The 22,732-nt window shown below is 36.3% G+C and overlaps 1 protein-coding gene across 3 annotated transcripts in view; it reads left to right on the top strand.

Moving 5' to 3' along the window:
• DNAAF4 (dynein axonemal assembly factor 4) overlaps positions 1 to 22,732 on the top strand; it is a 61,410-nt gene that overhangs the window by 23,854 nt on the left and 14,824 nt on the right. For all 3 annotated transcript variants that reach the window (XM_039216575.1, XM_039216574.1, XM_039216576.1), the window contains exons 4-6: positions 2,503 to 2,734; positions 14,382 to 14,527; positions 16,044 to 16,153. In XM_039216575.1, coding sequence (XP_039072506.1) covers positions 2,503 to 2,734; positions 14,382 to 14,527; positions 16,044 to 16,153 — 488 coding nt within the window. The remainder of the gene's footprint in view (positions 1 to 2,502; positions 2,735 to 14,381; positions 14,528 to 16,043; positions 16,154 to 22,732) is intronic.

The following is a 22,732-nucleotide window of genomic DNA, read 5'->3' as shown; positions in this document are numbered from 1 at the left end:
GCATGCACTGTCTCTATGTCTCTCTCTTTCTCTGTCTTTCAAACATAAATAAACATATACACATTTAAAAAAAAGAAAAAAGTAGTGTATATGTCCCCTTCTTCAGAAATTTGGTTTAGGACCTGTTCATTTTTCTCCTATTATTTACATTAGCTGTCTATATTAAATTAATATTTCACACTATATGGCATCTTTTTTTTTAGCAGTACAAAGAATTTAAAGTCCAGTTTCTTCATATGTGATGATTGTTTTTCTAGCCTTCGGAGTTTTTCTGTTTACTATAGTTTACCATACAGCCTTCCTTTAAGAGTTATGCTTAACATATTTTTTAATAAAAGAATTACAAGAATTGTTTAGCATTTATGTGTCTTTCTCTTTGATATACTTAGTCTCTCTTTTCCTTTTATTATAAGCTTTGTGGTATTCCTCATGTTGTTCTCTTCATTCTAGTCCCTTCTGTCACCTGCTCTGTAAAACTTTTCTTGGTCCCTCCTCTTCCCCATTACTCCCTGAAGAGTTAGACTTTTTTTGTTTCTAATATAGTTTATTATAAATTAAGTTATATGTGTATGTTTATATATGTATGTATGTGTATGTATATATGTATGTAGTTCTCTTAATTATATCTTTGCTATAATACCGTAATTTCCCTGTTACTTTTGGTTATAAGGACAGTCTCATTTTTGGTACTTAAGACTTAGTCTTACATATTTTTAAAAAACTTTTCAAAACTCACTTCACTTGCAGAGATTCTGAGGGATTGAGGGTGTCTGACTGAACATAATTTTCCCTTCTTCCATGTGTTGGGGCAGAAAGGGAGGAGAAGAAAAAAGGCAAACATATTATTAAACTGGGTGAAGTTTTCATCTTCTCCTTTTAGGTTGTGGCTGTCTGTGGCTAACAGTGACTGTTCATCATGCCCTGTTGTCAGGCATTTAAAGGCTGGCTCATTGCCACACGGAAGATCCTTCCTGGCCCAACCTTTTGGCAACTCTCTGAACTTAGAACATGTAAAAATTACCATCTTGTGTGCTTAGTTTAGGCCTTATGTGCAATTCTGGGACTATAGGAAAATCCTGTTCAGTACTCTGTGAAATTTATTTTGAAGTTCATGTTCCACAGTCCAGAGGAAAATAACAGCCTTCCAGAAGAGGGTATTAGGTTGTGCAGATATTACAGAACACTTCTTCAGTGTAGTTTCATACTTAGAATGTATATTCTGTGTTCTGAAATAATTGAGCCCGTAGGAAACTCTGTCTCAACATGTTATTCTAGAGATGTGCCAAATGTACTATTTAAATGTAAGTTAACTTAAATTTACGTTAATGAAACTTAAAATAAAAATTCAGTTTTTCAATCACATTAGCCACATTAAAAAACATTCTTAAAAGTTTATTTATTTATTTATTTACTTATTTATTCATTTTCAGTTTATTTAAGTTTATTGCAAGCACGGTCGGGGTAGAGAGAGAGAGGGAATTAATTCCAAGTAAGCTCAGCACCTTCAGTGCAGAGCCCGATGCAGAGCTCAAACTCACAAACTGTGAGATCGTGACCTGAGCTGAAACCAAGAGTCTTTCACCTAACCACCTGAATCACCCAGGCGGCCCACAGTACCCACATTTTAAGTGCTTCATTAGCCACAAATGGCTAGTGGCTGCTGTATTGAATAGCACAGAACATTACCATCATTGAGAAAAGTTCTCTTAGATACTGCTTCTCTAGAGGATAGAGAGGAGGATATTTTTGTAACCATAGGAAAATCAGATACATAGAGTCAGTCATATATATCAACCAGTTACTCTTTCACAGGTTCTTGGGGTTTTTTTATTTCTTGCCTGTACGAAGGAAGTTTGTGAAAGGGAAGAAAGTTAGCGCATTCCTCTACAATGTACTGCTTTCAAATTCATCTGATAGTTAGCTTCTCTTGTGGAAGCTTCAAGTAACTGCTACTGCAAACGTAGTTGGCAGCAGCAGCATCCAGAGTTCAAACATTTCCACCCATCAGAGACAAATTCCCTGGTTCATCCTTCCTGTTTCCTTTCTTATTATTCCCTTATTCCTCCGGTGAAGGTAGGCGCAACTTCAGTACCAAGACAAGGTAGGGCTGGCATACATAGAAAGGTAAACGTGTGTGCATGCATGTGTAAATTTTGGAACAAGTGATAGGATTTTTAGAAAGATAATTTTTTTTTACCAAGTCCTTAGATATCATTTAATTGAATGCCTGCCCCCATTTTACATATAAGTAAACTGAGACTAGAGAAAATGATTGTTCAAGATTGTATTAATAGTAAATGGTAAATCTGGAACTAAAAGCTGTGTTCCATGACATGCTAAATCGTTTACCATTCCTATTTTAATTTTTTATTTACTACTAACAATTGCTGCAGATACAATGACAAGAATTTAGAGGTAAGACTAATTATTATAATGAATTTCTTATTTTTAAAATGTTGCTTTTTATATGTTTTAAAGTTTTGGTAATTATAATTTTTACAGATTGAAGAAGAGAAGAGGAAAAAAATTGAAGATATGAAAGAAAATGAACGAAAAAAAGTAACTAAAGAATTGGAAGCCTGGAAAGAATGTCAAAGAAAAGCTGAAGAACAAAAAAGAATTCACAGAGAAAAGAAATGCTGTGAACAAGAAGAGCAAATTGAAGAAGAGAGAAAGAAGTTAAACCATAAAAGCCATACTAGAATTTCAGCATCTAGACATCTTGCCACTAAAGGTATTTTCTGGGAAAGTGAGGCCTGTTGGTAAACTAGACAGGTCACTGTTTTTGTTATTTATTTACACGATTAGGTCATTATTTTGGTGTGTAGAGAATAAGTACTGTAATATAAAGGCCAAGGTGAAAGATCTCTTTCTTCTTTTAGGAAGTAGTGACATTTTCAGAATACAACGAGCAAGGATTCAGTGTTGGTTTTGCTGTGTGTTTCATTTTGAAATGTATGCAAGTGTTTTTAAATAGGTGTTTAATTCCAGTCGAAAAAGACTTGGAGTGGATTAGTGGTGCCAGGAGCATTCATTTACTTCTTTAGAGATAAGAAAATAGGAATCTCATTAAAATATACTTTCGTCACATGGCTCAGGAATACGAGTACTGTTACGCCAACTTACTTGTAAGCAAACGGGGGCTCTTCTGGCCTTTGATCCTGATGTGTTTAGAAATAGGTAAAAGAGCTTTTACTATTGAAAAGCTAGGAGTTTGATTTTTTATTTACTTTACTTTACTTTATTGAAAGCTAGGAGTTTGATTTTTTCTGATTTTAGAATATTAAACTTTGTTTTGGGTATATTTAGTAAATGGAATATTTTGTACCAAAATCACTCCTATAATAACAATAATTAACATTTATTGGGTGATCTCTCTATGCCAGGCGATTTTATTGATTGTGTGACTCAGTCTTGACAACAACACTTTGACCTAAGTGCTGCTTTTCTTATTAGAGGAAATAGATGTTCCAAAATGATATACAACGGCCCAACAAGTAAACCTGTGGGATTTGAACCCGATCTTTTTGCACCTGAAACCTACACTCTTCTTCTAGACTATGTATCTTTACTACTTTAAGTGAGGTCTAGTGTGTTGAAAAGTCATTAAATGACCCTAGGACTTAGGAACCATGATTATCCCTGTTTTCCAGGTGAGAAAAGGCATAGAGAGTCTTACTAGCCCAAGGTACCACTGCTAATAAATGGCAGTCAGAAGTTTGGATGCAGGTGACCAGGCTCTAGAGTAGGCGATGACAATTGTTGTGTTATATTGCTACACAGGCAGGCAGATTAGCCATGTTCATTATTTAATTCATAACATATGCTGGCAGGGACTGTTTGTATGTAGGGAAGAAGAACTCAAAGCATATAATACTGGTTTGGAAAAGTATTTCCTTTTAAATGTTTGTTGTCTAGCATCCCAAAGCCTTAAAATAACTTTGAAGAGTGACTCAGTTTGTGTTTAACCAAAATATTACTAATGATGAAATAGCTAAACCTCAGAAGTTGTAATTACCAGTCCTGTATTATAAAGTACATCCCCCCCCTAATTTTATCTCTTAATGTGAAGCTAGGAGCCAGACTGTGACACAATTACTTTGCAGGGCATAGCAATTAAACGTGATGTGACATCCATGCTCTTCTATACCTAAAACTTAAATATTGGGGGGTGCATTTTGATGAAAACTATGAAGTATTTTATATTAAGGTGATTACAGAAGTAAAAAGTTTCAAGAGGTACCTGAGTGGTTCACTTGGTTAAGCATCTGACTTCGGCTCAGGTCATGATTTTACAGTTTATAAATCTGAGCCCCATGTCAGGTTCTGCACTGACAGCTCAGAGCCTGGAGCCTACCTCAGATTCTGGTCTTCCTCTCATTCTCTGCCCTTCCCCAGCTTGTGTGTTCTCTCTCTCTCTCGATCTCTCTCTCTCAAAATAAATAAACATTTAAAAAACTTTTGATAAGATTTTATGTGATTTCAAAAATCAACTTAGATGTTTGGAATTTTGATTGTTGCATTCATTCTTTGGCACATGAACAAGCAAGACTCATAATTTATAATAGAATATGAGTATATATAATATATAGATAAGCCACTTTTGTACACACAATTATAATAATGTAATAGACAAACCACTTTTTATCTACAGAATACAAATAGTGTGGCAGGTGCAGCAGGTTTCCTACTCAATATATATTCTCCCCTTAGTTTTTACTAATAGCATCATGGTTTGGGGGAGGGGACAGAAGAAATTGTGCTCAGCTAGAAAACCTTGCCTCTTGAAAATTTAAATACCAGTTGAATATTTGAAAAATTAAAGAATAATTACAATTTTGCCTTTAGATGTGATAATGTAGTTAGATTTAGAAAATCCTTATCTCTGGAGCACCTGGGTAGCTCAGTCAGTTAAGCATCTGACTTCAGGTCATGATTTTGTGGTTTCTGAGTTTGAGCCCCACGTCAGGCTCTGTGCTGACAGCTCGGAGCCTGGAGCCTGCTTGAGATTCTATGTCCCCCTCTTTCTCTGCCCCTCGCCTGCCGCACTCTGTCTCAAAAATAAAGAAATGTTTAAAAATTTTTTTACATAGAAAGTAAGTCCTTATCTCATAAAGATACCTACTGAAATATGTATGGATGAAAAAATATGATGTCGAAGATTTGCTTCAAAATAATATGGTATGTGAAAGTAGATAGAAGCAAAGATGAAGTGACATTGACCAACAATTGAGAATTAAGTCAAATCATGAGTGCATGATGGTTAATTATTCTATTCTGTCTACTTTTGTATATGCTTGGAATTTTTTAATTATAAAAAGAAAAAATGAAGAACAAAGTATACTGAATCATTTTTATAAACAAAGTAATCTTGAATAACTAGGGAGTTTTTGTTTGTTTGTTTTTTTGTTTTGTTTTTGGTTGTGTTTTAGTTTCCAAATGTATAGAATGGAAATGCCTATATAGTTCTCATATGTAAAATTTCCTGGATCTCTTTGTGTATAAATTATAGTGTATGATATTTATTTGCGGTGTTTTAAAACAATTTTAATGTTTATTCTTGAGAGGGAGAGAGAGAGAGAATGAGTGGGGGAGAGGCAGAGAGAAAGGAAGACACAGAATCTGAAGCAGGCTCCAGACTCTGAGCTGTCAGCACAGAGTCTGATGCAGGTCTTGAATCCACAAACTGCAAGATCATGACCTGAGCTGAAGTTAGACGCTTAACCGACTGAGCCACCCAGGCGCCCCTATTTGTGTTTATTCTAAGGCTTTCTTTTAATAAACTTTGGGCTGGGGTACCTGAGTGGCTCCGTTGGTTAAGTGTCCAACTTCAGCCCAGGTCATGATCTCATGGTTTGTGGGTTCGAGCACCGCGTCCAGCTCTGTGCTGACAGCTAGCTCAGAGCCTGGAGCCTGTTTCAGATTCTGTGTCTCCCTGTCTCTCTGACCCTCCCTTGCTCACGTGTGCTCTCTCTCTCTCTCTCTCTCGTTCTGAAATAAATAAAAACATTTAAAAAATAAATAAACGAACTTTGGGCTGCTTAGATTTATTATTATAAATAAAATATATCCTTATATCTTAGGATTTTCTTCTACTGTCTTACTTTGTGACATATTTACCAGACTTTCTTTTGCATTCTTTTTTCTGTTTTTCTGTCTTGGATTTAAGAAGTGTTCTTAATTACTTTATTTTCCTTCTACTAATTTGAAAGGTATGTATTCTATTTTCGTTCTTTGAATGATTAATATTAAATTTTTTGTATCTATTTTGGCATATAGATATAATTCTAATTATTATATTTTAACACACATATTAAACAAAGTTTTAAGGTTAATCTCTACCATACTTGTATATATTACAAGGAAATTCAGTAAAAGTAAATCCTTGGGGGCACCTAGGTGGCTTAGTCAGTTGAGTGTCCGACTTTGGCTCAGGTCATGATCTCACAGTTCCTGAGTTCCAGCCCCACATTGGGCTCGCTGCTGTCAGCATAGAGCCCACTTCAGATCTTCTCTCCCCCTCTTGCTCTTGATCTCAAAAAAAAAAATTAAACATTAAAAAAACTTTATAAAAAAGTAAATCCTTTAATAGTTCTTTAATGAAGATTTATGGGTGTAAGTTCAATTATTGTCTTTCTATTTAAAAAAATTTTTTTAAGTTTATTTTGGGAGAGAAAGAGCGTGCATGCGAGCACAACAGGGGAACAGCAGAGAGAAGGAGAGACAGAATCCCAAGCAGGCTCCACACCATCAGTACAAAACCCAATCTGGGGCTCAAACTCAAGAACTTTGAGATCATGACCTGGGCTGAGATAATGAGTCAGATGCCTAACCTACTGTGCCACCCAGGTGCCCTGATTATCTTTATATATATTTTACAAATAGTTTATTGTCAAGTTGGTTTCCATATAACACCCAGTGCTCATCCCCACAAGTGCCCTCCTCCATGCCCATCTCCCCCCTCCCCCCCCAACACCCATGATTATCTTTATATTTTTACTTGTTGAAGCATGGTTTGGCTGGTGATAATTATTTTCCATCAATATATTGAAGATATTTTCCTATTGCCTTTTGCCCTCTAATGTTGCCGAGAAGTCTGCTCTTGATCTAAGGTAATGCATGTTTTGTTTCTGGCTGCTTTAAAATTCTTCACTTTGATGTACTTTGATTTTATAAGTCTCAGTGCAGTTTTATATTTGTTTCATGTCAGAACTGGGAATTTATTTTTATTAAAGAACTTATATCTTCAGTCATTTCTGGGGAGTTCTAAGTTATTGTCTTCAAATATCATCTTCCTCTGTTTTCTTTATATTTATTAATTACATTCAGATATCTGTATTAAGATTATCTTAATTGCATTAAGATAATCTGTATGTTATCCTCAGATTTCTTCAAGTTTGCAAATTTTCAACTATGCTTAATGTGCTGCTAAACTTTTCCTAAAGTTTTATATTTTAGTGACGGTATTTTCATTTTGGAAGTTCCTTTTTTTTTTTTTTTTGCTTGTTCTTTTGTCATCTTTGTTTCTTATTTGTTCTTTTGTCATTATTTTCTTAGTTTTTCATTATGGCATTAGCCTGTTTTTGCTCCTTAAATAAACATGTTTAAAATTATTATTTTAATCTCTTTCAGATTATTCTATTCTTTCAAGTTCTTAGGAAGCCATTCCTCCTGTTTGTTGTATCTGCTAACTGTTCTTCATGCTGGATTGTTTCCTTCCTTCCTTCATGATTGTTTCCTCATGTGATTTATGTGTTCATCTTCAGCAAGGATTTTTTGTTTAATGAGTGCATTTTAAAAAAATCTCAGGTGTTCTGAATTGTGGGAGGAAGAGTTGCTCAGAGGGATACCTGGAATTTTGATTTCTCACAAGAGAAATTTTTTTCTCCTCCTATCCAAAGTTCCAGGAAGAATAGCCTTCGCTTTCCTGAACCAGTGGGCAGAGATCTTATAAGTATCCTTTTCACTAAGGGTGCGGCCCTTCTAAGCTTCTAGTTTCATTTCCAGCTTCTCACCTTTGTAACTATATCAGCATTAATTTTCCAGCCTTTAGCCTTTATATATGTATTTTACATATAGATATAGATACATTTCCAAACAGTTTTTTAAAATTTTTAGTTAGTTAACATACAATGCAATATTGGCTTCAGGAATAGAATTCAGTGATTCATCACTTATTTTTTTAAGTTAATTTTTTAATTTATTTTGAGAAAGAACTAGAGAGGAATCAGGGGAGGTGCAGAGAGAGGAGACAGAATCCCAAGCAGGCTCTGCTGTGTCAGCAAAGAGCCCAAAAGTCATGAACCATGAGATCATGACCTGAGCCAAAATCAAGAGTTGGATGCTTGGACGACTGAGCCAACCAGGCACCAGTTTCATCACTTACATACAACACCCAGTGCTCATCACAACAAGTGCCTCCTTAATACCCAACACCCATCTAGCTCATTTCCCACCCACCTCCCTCCAGCAACCCTCAGTTTGTTCTCTATCATTAAAAGTCTCTTGTGGTTTCTTTCCTTCTCACCTCTTCCCCTCTTCCCATATATTCATCTGTTTTGTTTCTTAAATTCCACATATGAATGAAATCATATGGTATTTGCCTTTTTTGATTGACTTATTTTGCATATCATAATATATTCTAGCTCCAACCATGTCATTGCAAATAGCAAGATATCATTCTTTTTGATGGTAATATTCCATTATATATATATATATATATTCCACATCTTTATCCATTTATTAATTGATAGATATTTGGGTTCTCTCCATAGTTTGGCTATTGTTCATAATGCTGCTATCAACAGTGGGGTGCATGTAACCCCTTCAAATCTGTATTTCTATATCCTTTAGGTAAATATCTAATAGTGCAATTGCTGGATCATAGTGTTCTGTTTTTAGTTGCTTGAGGAACCTCCATACTGTTTTCTAGAATAGTTTTACCAGTTTGCATTCCCACCAGCAGCACAAAAGGGTCCCTCTTTCTCTGCATCCTCACCAACATCTGTTGTTGCCTGAGTTGTTAATTTTAGCCGTTCTGACAGGTATGAAGTGGTATCACATTGTGGTTTTGATTTGTATTTCCCTGATGATGAGTGATGCTGAGCATCTTTTCATGTATCTGTTAGCCATCTGGATGTCTTGACTTTGGAAAACTGTCTATTGATGTGTCTTGCCCATTTCTTCACTGTGTTGTTTTTTGGGTGCTGAGTTTGATAAGGTCTTTATAGATTTTGGATACTAACCCGTTATCTGTAATGGCATTTGCAAATATCTTCTCCCATTCCATCAGTTCCCATTCAGTTTTGCTGATTGTTTCCTTCACTGTGCAGAAGCTTTTTATCTTGATGAGGTCCTAATTGTTCATTTTTACTTTGGTTTCCCTTGCCTCTGGAAACATGTTGAGTAAGAAGTTGCTACAACCGGGGTCAAAGAAGTTTTTGCCTGCTTTCTCCTCTAAGATTTTGATGGTTTCCTGTCTCACATTTAAGTCTTTCATCCATTCTGAATTTATTTTTGTGTATGGTGTAAGAAAATGGTCCAGTTTCATTCTTCTGCATGTTGCCATCCAGTTTTTGCAATACCATTTATAGAAGAGACTATATTTTCTCCTTTGGATATTCTTTCCTGATTTGTTAAAGATGAATTAACCATAGAGTTGTGGGTCCAGTTTTGGGCTTTCATTCTCTTCAGTTGATCTATGTGTCTCTTTTTGTGCTAGTACCATACTGTCTTGATGACTATAGCTTTGTAATATAGCTCGAAATCTGAAATTGTGATGCCTTCAGTTTTATTTTTCTTTTTCATAATTGCTTTGGCCATTCAGAGTCTTGTGTGGTTCCCTACAAATTTTAGGTTTTATTGTTCTAGCTCTGTGAAAAAATGCTGTTGGTATTTTGATAGGGATTGCATTATATGTGTAGATTGCTTTGGGCAGTAAGGATATTTTAACAATGCTTGTTCTTCCAATCCATAAGCATGGAATGTTTTTCTTTTTCTTTCATAAGTGTCTATAGTTTTCGGAGTACAGATCTTTGACCTCTTTAGTTAGGTTTATTCCTATGTATCTTTGTGTGTGTGTGTGTGTGTGTGTGTGTGTGTGTGCAGTTGGAAATGGTATCGGTTTTTCTTTTTTTTTTTTTTTAATGTTTTATTTCTGAGAGAGAGAGAGAGAAAGAGAGAATGAGCAGGAGAGGGTCAGTGAGAGAAGGAGACACAGAATCTGAAACAGGCTCCAGGCTCTGAGCTGGCTGTCAGCACGGAGTCCGACACAGGGCTCGGACCCACAAACTGCGAGATCATGACCTGAGCCGAAGTCAGACACTTAACTGACTGAGCCACCCAGGCGCCCCTGGGATCGGTTTTTCTGCTGCTTTGTTATTGGTGTATAGAAATGTAACAGTTTTAGGCACATTGATTTTATATTCTGTGTCTTTGCTGAATTCATGTAGCAATTTTTTGGTGGAGTCTTTTGGGTTTTCTTCATAAGGTATCATGTCATCTACAAATAGTGAAGGTTTGACTTCTTCCTTGCCAATTTGGATGCCTTTTATTTCTTGTTGTTGTCTGATTGCTGAAGTTAAAACTTCCCATACTGTGTTAAATAGTAATGATGAGAGTGGACATCCTTGCCTTGTTCCTTACCATAGGGGATCCAAACAGCTTTTTGTCAGCTTTTGAATTACCCCAGCTGTAAATCACTGATAAGACTTTTTCTTTGCTTACCTTTTAAACTGAACTATATATTTGGACCTTTTTATTTGTTATCTTTTTATCAAGCATTTTATGTGTTTATAGCATTTTATCTGGAAATTGTAAAATTTTATAAAAACTTTAACTTATGTTTCTAGAAATAGAAAGATAAGTTTCTTTTATTCTTTATTTTACTATTTGTCTTATTTTACAGTAAGGTTTTGGAAGTTAGATACCTTATTTTTTTTTAGGATGGATACTCCATTTTTAATGTAACCAGTGGTCAGGGTGCCTGGGTGGCTCAGTCAGATGAGCATATGACACTTGGATTTTGGTTCAGGTCATGATCCCAGGGTCATGGAGACATGTTCTGCATTTGTGCTGAGTGTGGAGCCTGCTTGAGATTCTCTTTCTGTCTCTTCCCCATCCTTCTGCTTCCACGCATGGAACTCTCTCTCTTTCTGAAAAAAAAAAAAGTAACTAGTGATCACCTTAATGTTTTTAATTAGCATTTAAAAATGTTTATTTTAGCAAAATTAGTAAGAAATTTTTTTTTAAATTTCTCATTATGGAAAATAGTTCTTATTCCCCTCATGTTTATTTTAGTAATCATTAATGTAACAATCTGAAATTATATACTTCATTTTAACTTTTTATTCTCCTTTCCTTTTGTTCTGCTCACATTTAATCTTATTCATAACATTTAAAAAAATTTTTTTAATGCTCATTTATTTTTTGAGAGAGAGAACGTGTCTGATGAAGGGGCAGAGAGAGAAGGAGACACAGCATTGGAAGCAGGCTCTAGTCTCTGAGGTGTCAGCACAGAGCCTGATGCGGGGCTTGAACTCACAAGATTGAGAGATCATGACCTGAGCTGAGGTCAGACGCTTAACCACTGAGCCACCGAGGCACCCCTTATTCATACCATTTTTAGTGTGTTCTCTACTATTTAGAAAATCCACTCTTTTCCTTTGTTACCATTAAGTTCCCTACACTTGGGTTCTTAATTTCATTTCTCCATTTTCTGGAACATTTCTTTGAATATATTACAGTAAAACCTTTGATTGTTAATAACTTATTCTGTGAGTGTTCCTCAAGACAAGTAAACATTGCTGATAAGTTTTAACTTAATAAACGAGCAATGTGTTGCAATATGAGTTGTATGTGACACTGAATGTCACGTAGTCACAGCTGAGTCCATGGTTCTCTCTCGCTGAGGGATTGTGGGTAATCGCCTACCATGCTCCAATGCTCCATCTCAGGCTGTGGTGTTTGGCAGAAATCAGACTTTTCAGAATGTTGGAAGGTGCCCACAACTGGCACTAGTGTATGTTTTGTCGCTTCAAAACACCTATGGAGAGTCCTTTGTCTTTTATACAAGAGTAAACTTAGGAATGCTTTGCTTCCTTCTAGGTCAGGCTGACTGCCAATATAGACCCTTTCCTCTGCTGCCTTATTGCCAGTTACATTAAATACAGTATATGACAAGAGTTTATTAATACTGTACTGTAGTCAACATCCATGTAAGCATATACAATGGCCCCCATGCAGAAAAAGATTCCATTGAACCAATAGATAGCAGTAATTTCTGTTAGTGAGTGAAAGTCGTCCTACACGATAAATTACCTCTCTCTTACCTCCCTCACACCAGCCATGTAGGTTTTCAAAAGCAAGTGCAGGTTAATTTGTTTATTTTTTTCTATTTTCTACTTTATTATTTTGTATTATATTACAGTATTATAATCATTTTTATATGAGTATTTTGGGCTTGTGGAATGAATCATCTGAGTTTACATTATTTCTTATGGGGAAGTTTGCTTTGATACATAAGCGTTTTGGATTCTAAGCATGTTTCTGGAACAAATTATGTTCACAAACCATAATTTTACTGTATTTAGAAAAGACAGCTAAGTAATATATTTACTTAGTTCTTACATATCTAGGAATGTCTTTTGCCTTTATAAGTAAGCAACAATTTACTTGGATATAAAATTCTTGGGACATTGTATTAGATAATTAAAGTTAATTGTTATAATAAGGAGATCCAAATTATAGATCAAATGGATGCTGCAGTTGGCATTGTTTTTTGGCCAATGGGAAATGGAAAGAGAAGTTCTCAGCAAGCAGATTTACCTATAAGATGATGATCTATAAGTTATATATATCACTTCTATTCAGATTTTGTTGTCTCAGATTTGGCATGTAAGTTACACCTAATATTTTTTAAGTTTTAAAGTTTAATCTTTTTAAAGATTTAATCTTTTTAAATTTAAGTGGTTTTAAGTTTGTTATTTTGAGAGAGAGAGCTCCCATGTGAGCAAGGGAGGGCAGAGAGAGAAGGAGAGCGAGAAACCCAAGTAGGCTTCACACTGTCCCCGTGGAGACTGACTCGGGGCTTAAACTCATGAACCGTCAGATCATGACCTGAGCCAAAATCAGGAGTCAGAGGCTTAACCAACTAAGCCACGCAGGTGCCCCAATCACACCTAACCTTATGGGAGACTGGGTTATATCAATTCTAGCCTGACACAGTCATGTCCTCTCCTAGAACTCAAATTCTATCTCTAAAAGGAGGAGAGGAGAATAGATAGAATACTAGAAGATAGCTGTCTCAACCACAGGAATCTGTAGAAAACTTACACTCAAATTTTTGTTGATGTTGTTTCTTGTTTGTTTGAGTCCTTATTTTTTCCTACTTGTCCCCCACTTCCCTCTCTTGGAAATGTCAGCTTAGGCCATTTTCTAATTTTTTAATTTAGAAGTTTTTTTTTTTTTTTACTTGTATGTATTCATTTTATAACAAAGATATTACTGTCATGTTTGTGGAAAATCTGATTTTCTTAAAAATTTTGATATTTGCCTTTTAGATCTATGTATCTTGCTTTTGGTAGTTTTGCAGCTTTTAAACCGGCCTTTCCTTCCTTTTATTCATATAGTTTGCATTCTAACACATAGATTTATGTCTCCTCTTATATTGGCTTAACCATTATTACATGTATCTTAATAAAAACATATAGCTTTTCATTTTTTTTAAATGTTTTATTTCTTTCTGAGAGAGAGACAGCATGAGCAGGGGAGGGTCAGAGAGAGAGGGAGACACAGAATCCGAAACAGGCTCCAGGCTCTGAGCCAGCTCTCAGCACAGAGCCCGACATTGGGCTCGAACCCACAAACCGTGAGATCATGACCTGAGCCGAAGTCAGACACTTAACCGCCTGAGCTACCAAGGCGCCCCCATATAACTTTTCATTATTACTTTTAGCCTGTTCTCATTAGCTATCTCTGGTGGCTGAAAAACTTTGAAGCTTATACAAGGAAGGTTATAGAAGATATTGCCATAGTAGCTTAAGGAAAATAGAAGTAGTGTTGCTAGCAATGGCTTTCTAAAATGGAAAGTGGTTGTAGAGTTGCCTAGAGTGTCCGCCCTTTCCTAGACTGAATGTAAACTAGACACTGTATTTTAATAAACAGAATCCTAGAAAAGTACCTGGTCATTGATTAAAGAACAGATAGCTTGCTGCCACACTTTCAATGATGGATTTTACATTCCTTCTAGCAGAAGTTATCTTTGGTTTATTTGTATAGGATTTTACAGGTAGCTTTGCTGTGTAATTAGTTTAAAAATCATTTTGACTGTTAACCAGAAAATGAGAGAAAGAGAAACTCACTTGCTAATATTGCTTTTGAAGGAAGAGATTCAGAAAATATATTTTTGGAGAAGTTAAAGGAGAATAGTATTCCTGCTCCTCGCTCTCTTGGCAGTATTAAAATCAATTTTACCCCTCGAGTATTTCCAACTGCTCTCCGGGAATCACAAGTAGCAGAAGAAGAGGAGGTAAGTATTCTTGCTGTTAGTTACAGTGATCACAATGATAATATTTTTTATTTCATCTTTTAAAACTAATGCTGGTTCTGAATTTCTTAAGTATTCATTAGACTAAAGATAGTACTTCTTGAATATATTTTAGTATTTCGTTATGAGAAAAATATTTTGCAGAATTTTTTTTTTTTTATCTCCAGAACACTAATGAGAAAACACTGATTTAGTATGCAGTATTATTGTTTATTCTGGGAGATAAACACTTGCCATCTGTTTTTTCAAATACATCATTTTCTTTTATTTTTAATTTTTTAAACATCTATTCATTTTTGAGAGGCAGAGTGTGAGCAGGGGAGGGGCACAGAGAGAAGGGGAGACACATAATCTGCTTAACCAACTGAGCCACCCAGGTGCCTCGGGGAGACACAGAATCTGAAGCAGGCTCCAGGCTCTGAGCTGTCAGCACAGAGCCTGACACAGAGCTTGAACTCACAGACCATAAAATCATGACCTGAACCAAAGTCTGAAGCTTAACCAACTGAGCCACGTAGGCGCCCCTACGTCATTTTCTGTATTAGATTTGTAATGAGATATTCTAGTGAAATAGATAATATCTAGTGTGATTAGATATTCTAATGAGAATATTTCTCATTCATTTATAAATACCTGGGCCCTGGGATTTTCAATGTTATATCTTTAAGTATATAGACCCTAAGAACTGCATTATTTTTTACTACGAGATGTTAAGTGTTGTCTCTCACAATTCAAAAGTTGTGGAAGTGATTGAAGATCATTAAGACATAATGACAATTTATAAATATTAACTGTTTTATTATTATTAAACAATATATTCTAAATGTTATCATTTATAAAGTTATTTCTAGAATTATAAAACTATAATTGTTTAAAAGTCATTTATGTATTTTTTAATATAGAAAAACAAATATGCTATAAATAAGAAAAGTAAAATAATAATCCCATGAACTCCTAGAAATTTGCATGAAATTTGGATTAGAAATTTTTGTACCTTTGGTCTTAGCCAGCTGGTAATGTTAAACAAAAAAGGGTAAAAAACTGAATGTTTAAAAATATCACCATTATCAAATAGTGTATTAGTCTACTCAAGCTACTCTAACAAAATACCCTAGACTGGGTGTCTTAAATGACAGACATTTATTTCTCAAAGTTCCGGAGGCTGGAAGCCCAGTATTGGGTACAGGGAGTGGTGGGAGGAGAGCTGTGTTCTGGTCTCTTCCTCTTTTTGTAAGGACACTAATCCCCTCATGGGGGCCCCATTCTCATGACCTCATCCAAACTGGATTATCTCCCAAAAGCCCTACTTCCAAATACCATCACATTGGGGATTAGGGCTTCAACATATGAATTTCGGGGGACACAAATATTGAGTCCATAACAAATAGTATTTTTGTTTTATACAGAAGCTGGGTAATGTCAAAGTAGCTGTTAATATAATAATATAATAATAATATAATAGCTGTTTGTGTCCTTCATTAGACTTCTCTGATTTCAGTGGTTACACAAACAAGCAGAAGCACGGAGAGCATTGAATACTGATATTCCTGAACTTTCTGATTTAAAAGAAGAAGAAAAGAACCCAGAATGGCTGAAGGACAAAGGAAAGTAGGTTGTTTGAACTCTGGCTGTGAGATTTATAATAAATTTAGGTAGACCTTAGTACTAACTCCATTTTCTAGATATCTTGACATATGTGCTTATGTGTGTGTGTTGTTGGGGAAACATAATCTAAATAAGCAAATTAGATAGGAAGGACCTCCATATTTAAAAAGTCAGATTATATAACAAATAAGGCTTTTATTTTTATTTGATTTTGCATTTAAATGTCATAGAAATGAAACATATCACATCTTTTGGGTTAGATATTAAAATCCCCTTTAAAATCATTTATATTTAACTTAAGTCCTTCCGAGAAAGGTGTTTCTCTCTTAGAAATGTGTTTTCTAGAAACTAGAACTTCTTTTATTATTCATCTCCATCTTTAAAAGATTATCAAATTATCTTATATATTTTCATTTATATCCAAGAAATCCTTTTATTTGTTTACATGTTGCTCTGTGTGTTAAATAATTTTTTAATGTTTATTTATTTATTTTGAGAGAGAGAGAGAGAGAGAGAGAGCACAGCATGGGGAGGGACAGAGAGAGAGGGGGAGAGAGAATCCCAAGCAGGCTCTGCACAATCGGTGCTGAACCCAACCTGGGGCTCGATCTCACAACCATGAGATCATGACCTGAGCTGAAATCAAGAGTCAGATGTTTGACTGAGCCACCCAGGTGCTGCTATGTGTGAATATTTTTATACAATTATCAAAAATTCTGATACATTCTGATACCTTATGAATAACAGTACATTTTGATACATTATGAATGAAAATTTGATTTCATATTTTGAGGCAGTTGTAGATATTACTTATTATATATCAAGATATAGACTTTTATGTTATTTGTTTATTGTTGCCATAATAAACTACCATAAACTTAGTGGCTTAAAACACAAATTTATTTTTTATTTATTTATCTATTTTTTAAAAGTTTTTTTTTTTTTAATTTTTGAGAGAGAGAGAGAGTGTGTGAATAGGGGAGGGGCAGAGATTGAGGGAGACATAGAATCAAAAGCAGGATCCAGGCTCTGAACTGACAGCAGTGAGCCCAAAGCGGGGCTCAAACCCACGAACCATGAGATCATGACCTGAGCTAAAGTCGGATGCCCAACGGACTGAGCCACCCAGGCACACCAAAAACAACACAAACTTATTATCTTATAGTTTTGGAAGTCAGAAGTTCAAAATGGGTTTCACTGGGCTAAAATCAAGGTATCATCTGTGTTTTTTCTAGAGCCTATAGAGAAGAATCTATTTGCTTTCATTTTCCAGTTTATAGGTTGCCTACATTCTTTGGCTTGTTGCCTCCAGCCAGCAATTGCATCACTCCAACCTCTGCTTCCATAATCCTATCTTCGCAGACTCTCCTGCTTCCCTCTTTGTTTGATAAGGATCCTTGTGATTACATTAGTATCCTTTGCTTAATCCTGAATAATCTCCCACCTCAAGACCTTATTTTAGGCATATCTGTGGAATCCTTCCTGCCATGCCACATAGTCACAGATTCTGAGGATTAGGATATGGACATCTTTTGGTGGGGTGGTCTCCATTATCTGTCTACCACCATGTTTGTGTGTGTATTTTTCTTATCTTTCTCAGTCTTTTCTTCTGTCTATTACACCACCAGGGGTTAATATGTAGAGTTTAACCGAAGTGACAATTTTTCTGAAGGTCAGAGGCCTGGGGCTGACAAGCTGGTTTCTCTTACATCTGACATTAAAGCCTTACATGATCCTTCCTCCCCTTTCTCGCCTTTTCTCCCTCCCTTCCTTCCTCTCCATTTATCCAACCATTAAATAAACATCTACTAATTGTTTCCTATTTACTAACTAGGCTTTGAGCTACAAAGATTAGTACAGGAGACAGACAATACTTAATACTACTTTATGAGAAGTACAATACATAGAAAAGAACAAGGTAAAATGAGAATACAGAAGAGTGGCATCTACCCTTAAAGGAAGGAAAGCATGTTCAGAAAAAGCTTCATAGAGAATGTAGCACCTCAGATCCTCAGTGATAAGTAGGAGTTTTAAGAGAAAAGGAAAGAAAGGCATTCATTTCAGGTATTGGAGACACTATGAGCAAAAGCTAAGAGATAACAAATAGTGTGATATATGGGTCAGGAACTATGTGTGGTCTGTTTTTTGCTAAAACATAAAAATTGAGACTAGGAGTAATGACAGAGGAACCTAGAAAACTCATCAGGGCCTTGTATGCTTGGTTAAAATTCTTTTTTAACTTATTTTTTAATTTGAGGATAATTACCATTCAGTGTAATATTAGTTTCAGGTATACAGTATAATGAGTCAGCATTTCTCTACATTACTCAGTGCTCATCATGATAATTACTCTTAATCCCCTTCATCTATTTTACCCATCCCTCCATCCACCTCCCATCTGGCTACTACTAGTCTTTTCACTATATTGAAGAGTCTAGGTTTTTTTAGATTTATTCTGTAATATGAGGGTGAAAATGTGTTGCAGAAAACATGACAAAGGCCTTGAACTAGCATTGTTGTAGGTGTTGTTGTAGGGGTGCAGAGGAGGGCAACGTGAAAAATATTTATGAGGTAAAATAGACAGAACCTCTTGATTGATTTTGGGGGAGTAAGAAGGAGGAGTTCTTGGTTTCTAGTTTGGATGTTTGATTGCATGACGTCATCAGCTAAATTAGAGAATACTAGATGAGGGGCCAGTCAGGAGAGAATGCAGGTAAGTTCAGTTTTTAATATATTGAGTTTGAGTTGTTTCTGGGCTAGTCTGGGTGACACCATCTGGCAAGTTTGAAACTTAGAGAAGAAGCCAGCACTGTAGAAATAGATTTGGAGCTTATCAGCATTTATATTATAGTTAAATTTATAAAAGTATCTGAGATATCCACAAAGAGTGTGTAGACCCAGAGAACAGTGGCCTGAGGATAACACTCTGTGACCCACCAGCATTTGAAGGTCTGGCAAAAGAAAGGAATACACAAAAATATTCCCAGAAGCCAATGGAATGGAAACATGAAACAGGTTTTGTTTTGTTTTGTTTTGTTTCCTTAAGAATATAAAAGATTTGAATAGGTTTGGAGACTAGAGAAAGAAAAGATTGAAATCTTTCTGATTTCTCCACAGAGTGGAGAAAATTGGGTCAAAGCCAAGAATTGGATGGATTGTCTTGATTTTCTCTTTTTTTTTCTCCAAGTTGGTTAGCCTTAGTGAAGACCGTCTTAAGTGGTCTGGCTGAATTGTTCCTCCTTGCATTGTGAGAATGCTAAAGTGGGCAAAGCTGAGTGGGCTGTCCAGTTGGATTACTTTGCTCAGAAAATGTTGACAAATTGACTTGGAATAGACAGAGATACTCAGTTACTGAGACTGGAGGAAAGAATAGTGGAGACAAGTATAGACCTAGATAAGGGAAATTAATTAGTGAGTACTGTTGGCCCTGCCAGGTTGAATTGATAGAGATGTCAGCACAGGTGTGTGATTTACCTCCTTTAGGGTTTTGTCTTTTGGATTTAAGAATAGATCTCGGGCCAGAGTGAGAGTTTTAACTGACAAGTACAGTAAAAGACTAATAGTGCAAGGGACCAGATTGCTCATAGAAAAATAGCTCTGGTATTTAGCCACAAAGTCCAAGTTGGGTTAGAAAGGAAGAGATGCTGGGGCACCTTGGTGGCTCAATTGGTTAAGCATCTGACTCTTGATTTTGGCTCAGGTCATGATCTCAAGGCTCTTGAGTTTGAGCCCTGTGTCGGGGCTCTATGCTAACAGCTCAGGGCCTGGAGCCTGCTTGGGATTGTCTCTCTCCCTCTCTCTCCGCCCTTACCCAACTTGTGCTGTCACATACCTTCTCTCTCTTTCAAAATAAATAAATAACTTAAAAAAAAAAAAAGAAAAGAAAGGAAGAGATTCCATGAGGGGCTCATTGGACTAAGAGAAAATGGAGCAATTAAGAAATTAGAGGGCACTGATAGAAGTGCCCAGATAGATAGATAGAAAGATAGGTAAAAGAAGACTTATACTATCTATTGAAGACTTAATATAAAGAGAAAGTTGGCAGAATAGAGAATTCTGATATTCTGATTAGTGGCTGGGATTCCAGAGTTTGAAAGGTAGTGCAATTCAGGTGCTGATGAAGGCCAAGGTGTGGCCCTGGGAGTGAGTATCAGAAGTACAGTTGAAAGGAAGATATGTTGAATTAAGGAGTTCCAGTTATTTCAAGACTAAATTGATAAATGGGGCATATACATAAACCTTAGAATCTTCTGCAATCATGGCAGAAGTTGGGGTAGAGACAGATGCTGGGAACCAGTTTCAAAGCCCTTAATGAATATGAGAAGAGTGATTGTAACTTCTGTCTGTCTCTTTTTTTTTAAATAGGCTCCATACCCAACATAGAGTTTGAACTCATGACCCTGAGATCAAGAGTCCTACACTTTCACAACTGATCCAGCTAGTTGTCCCAGGAGAATAGTGATTTTTAAAAAGCCAGGAGATGACAGTGACCAGAAGGCTAGAAGGAAAAAGATGTCGGGAATCCCAAAGGATAGTGATTTCTATATAAAGGGAGAGTTACAGCTTGTATTTAGCAGAAGGGAACCTGGAGAATGCCAGTTACTGCAGTCCTAATCCCTGATGTGGGAAGGGACACAGTGGAGAAGGTGGTAGAGATTAGCACTGCCCTCAGGGCAGAGCCAAATTTATTTCTGACAGGTTTTGTAGAAAAGTTAAAGGTATAGGAAAGGAGAGGTAGAGTCAATTATGGCGAAACCAGGAATAAGAAAGTGTAAAGGAGGGGCACCTGTCTGGCTCATTCAGTAGAGCATAGAATTCTCGACCTGGGGTCTTAAGTTCTAGCCCCCCTTTGAACATAAAGATTACTTTTAAAAAATGCTGGGTGGATCAGTCAGTTAAACGGCTCACTTTGGCTTAGGTCATGATCTCAAATTTTGTGTTTGAGCCCCGCGTCAGGCTCTGTCCTGATGGCTTGGAGCCTGGAGCCTGCTTTGGATTCTATGTCTCCCTCCACCTCTGCCTCTTCCCTGCTCAGGCTCTGTCTCTCTCTCAAAAATAAACATTAGAACAAACAAATTTTTTTTTAAGTGCAAAGGAGTAGAGAGGGGGATGGGTTAGGAAAGGGCGGCAACATGAAGACAGGAAAAGTGTACTTTTACATCAGTGCTGAAAGATAACAGGGTTGATTGACATGGAGAGACAGGTCTTTGGTATAGGAGTTATGATCCTGTGACTGGCTAAAGGTCCTAGACAGTGTTGATCTGGTCTTATTTCTGATACCCTAAAGATGTGATTTGGATTTAAGAGTAGAAAAGACAGGTAAGATCACTGAGCCAGGGTTAGAATTTTGACTGAGAAGTGCAGTGAAAGACGTGTGTGCATGTGTGTGTGTGCGTGCGTGCATGTGTATTAAAATAAAATAAAAAATAATGGGTGCCTGGATGGCTCAGTTGGGTGAGCATCTGACTTCAGCTCAGGTCATGATCTTGTGCTGTGGGTTCGAGCCCCCGCATGGGGCTCTGTGCTGACAGCTCAGAGCCCGGACCTTGCTTCAGATTCTGTGTCTCCTCTTTTTCTGCCCATCCCCTGCTTGTGCTTTTCTCTCTCTCCCCCTGTCTTTCAAAAAATAAAATAAAAATGTTTAAAATTTTTTGAAAATTAAATTTAAAAAATGTTTTAAAGTGAAATCTTTAAATAAAATTGACTGCTGGCAAAAGCAATGAATTGGCAGCAATCTAGTGCGAAATTATACTTTGCAGGCGTCTGGCATGACTGGTAGATTGTAATTACTTTTAGTCTCTATTGTTTTTGTACCACTTTGCCTTACTACCTCCAATTAGGTAGAAAAAGAAAGAGAAGCAAAATAAGAGGAGAGGAAGAGAGCTGAGAACAGGGAGAGAAAGAAGAAAACTCAGTAGCTAATAACACCCAGAGAAACAGAGCAAAGTACAGTTAATCATAGTGCCAAGTACAAATAGATAAAAGGAAAGGTAAGACTTGTTAGAAGAATATCCTCACTAGCAATGCAATGTGATACAAAAGATAGAAATAGACATAATAGAACTGATTCAGAAGCAGTGTGTTGAACTTAAGCCAAAGGATGAAATACCTTCATCTCCAGAGGCTTTGTTTCGTGATAGCCTTCTATATTTACACAGGCAAAAACAGTCCAACTGTTCTTACTATGCTAAAACCCATGGGACACTTGTTTCACAAAAGGGTAGGGTGGGCTAGCCTTTCAAAAAGCAATAGCTTTTTCTTAGAAAAAGCCACAGATTGTTTTCATGTTTTTGGGGGGGAAGGGGGCCTGGCCTCCTACTGCTGTATCTTAGTTTTAAATGCCAAATCTCTACCTTTTGGGAAAATACATAAGCTTGGGTAATTTTACTTGCTCATGAAAGCCTTTTACCTTTTCCAATTAACATTATGTACCATGTAGCTTTTTACTGAGAACATCTCATAAAACAGAGTCTGAATGCTCTACTATAGACATATGCATGGTATGTATGATGTTATTTAACAGCCTTACATGACTCAGAATCTGTAAATAACTTTAATAGCTGTCCTTCTAGATACTTGTAA

The sequence above is a fragment of the Hyaena hyaena genome, unplaced genomic scaffold (genome assembly GCF_003009895.1).
Source record: "Hyaena hyaena isolate Hyena2069 unplaced genomic scaffold, ASM300989v1 scaffold_645, whole genome shotgun sequence".
NCBI classification, from domain to species: Eukaryota; Metazoa; Chordata; class Mammalia; order Carnivora; family Hyaenidae; genus Hyaena; species Hyaena hyaena.
Note: the sequence above shows the minus strand (reverse complement) of the source record. Positions and strands in the feature narration are given on the sequence as shown.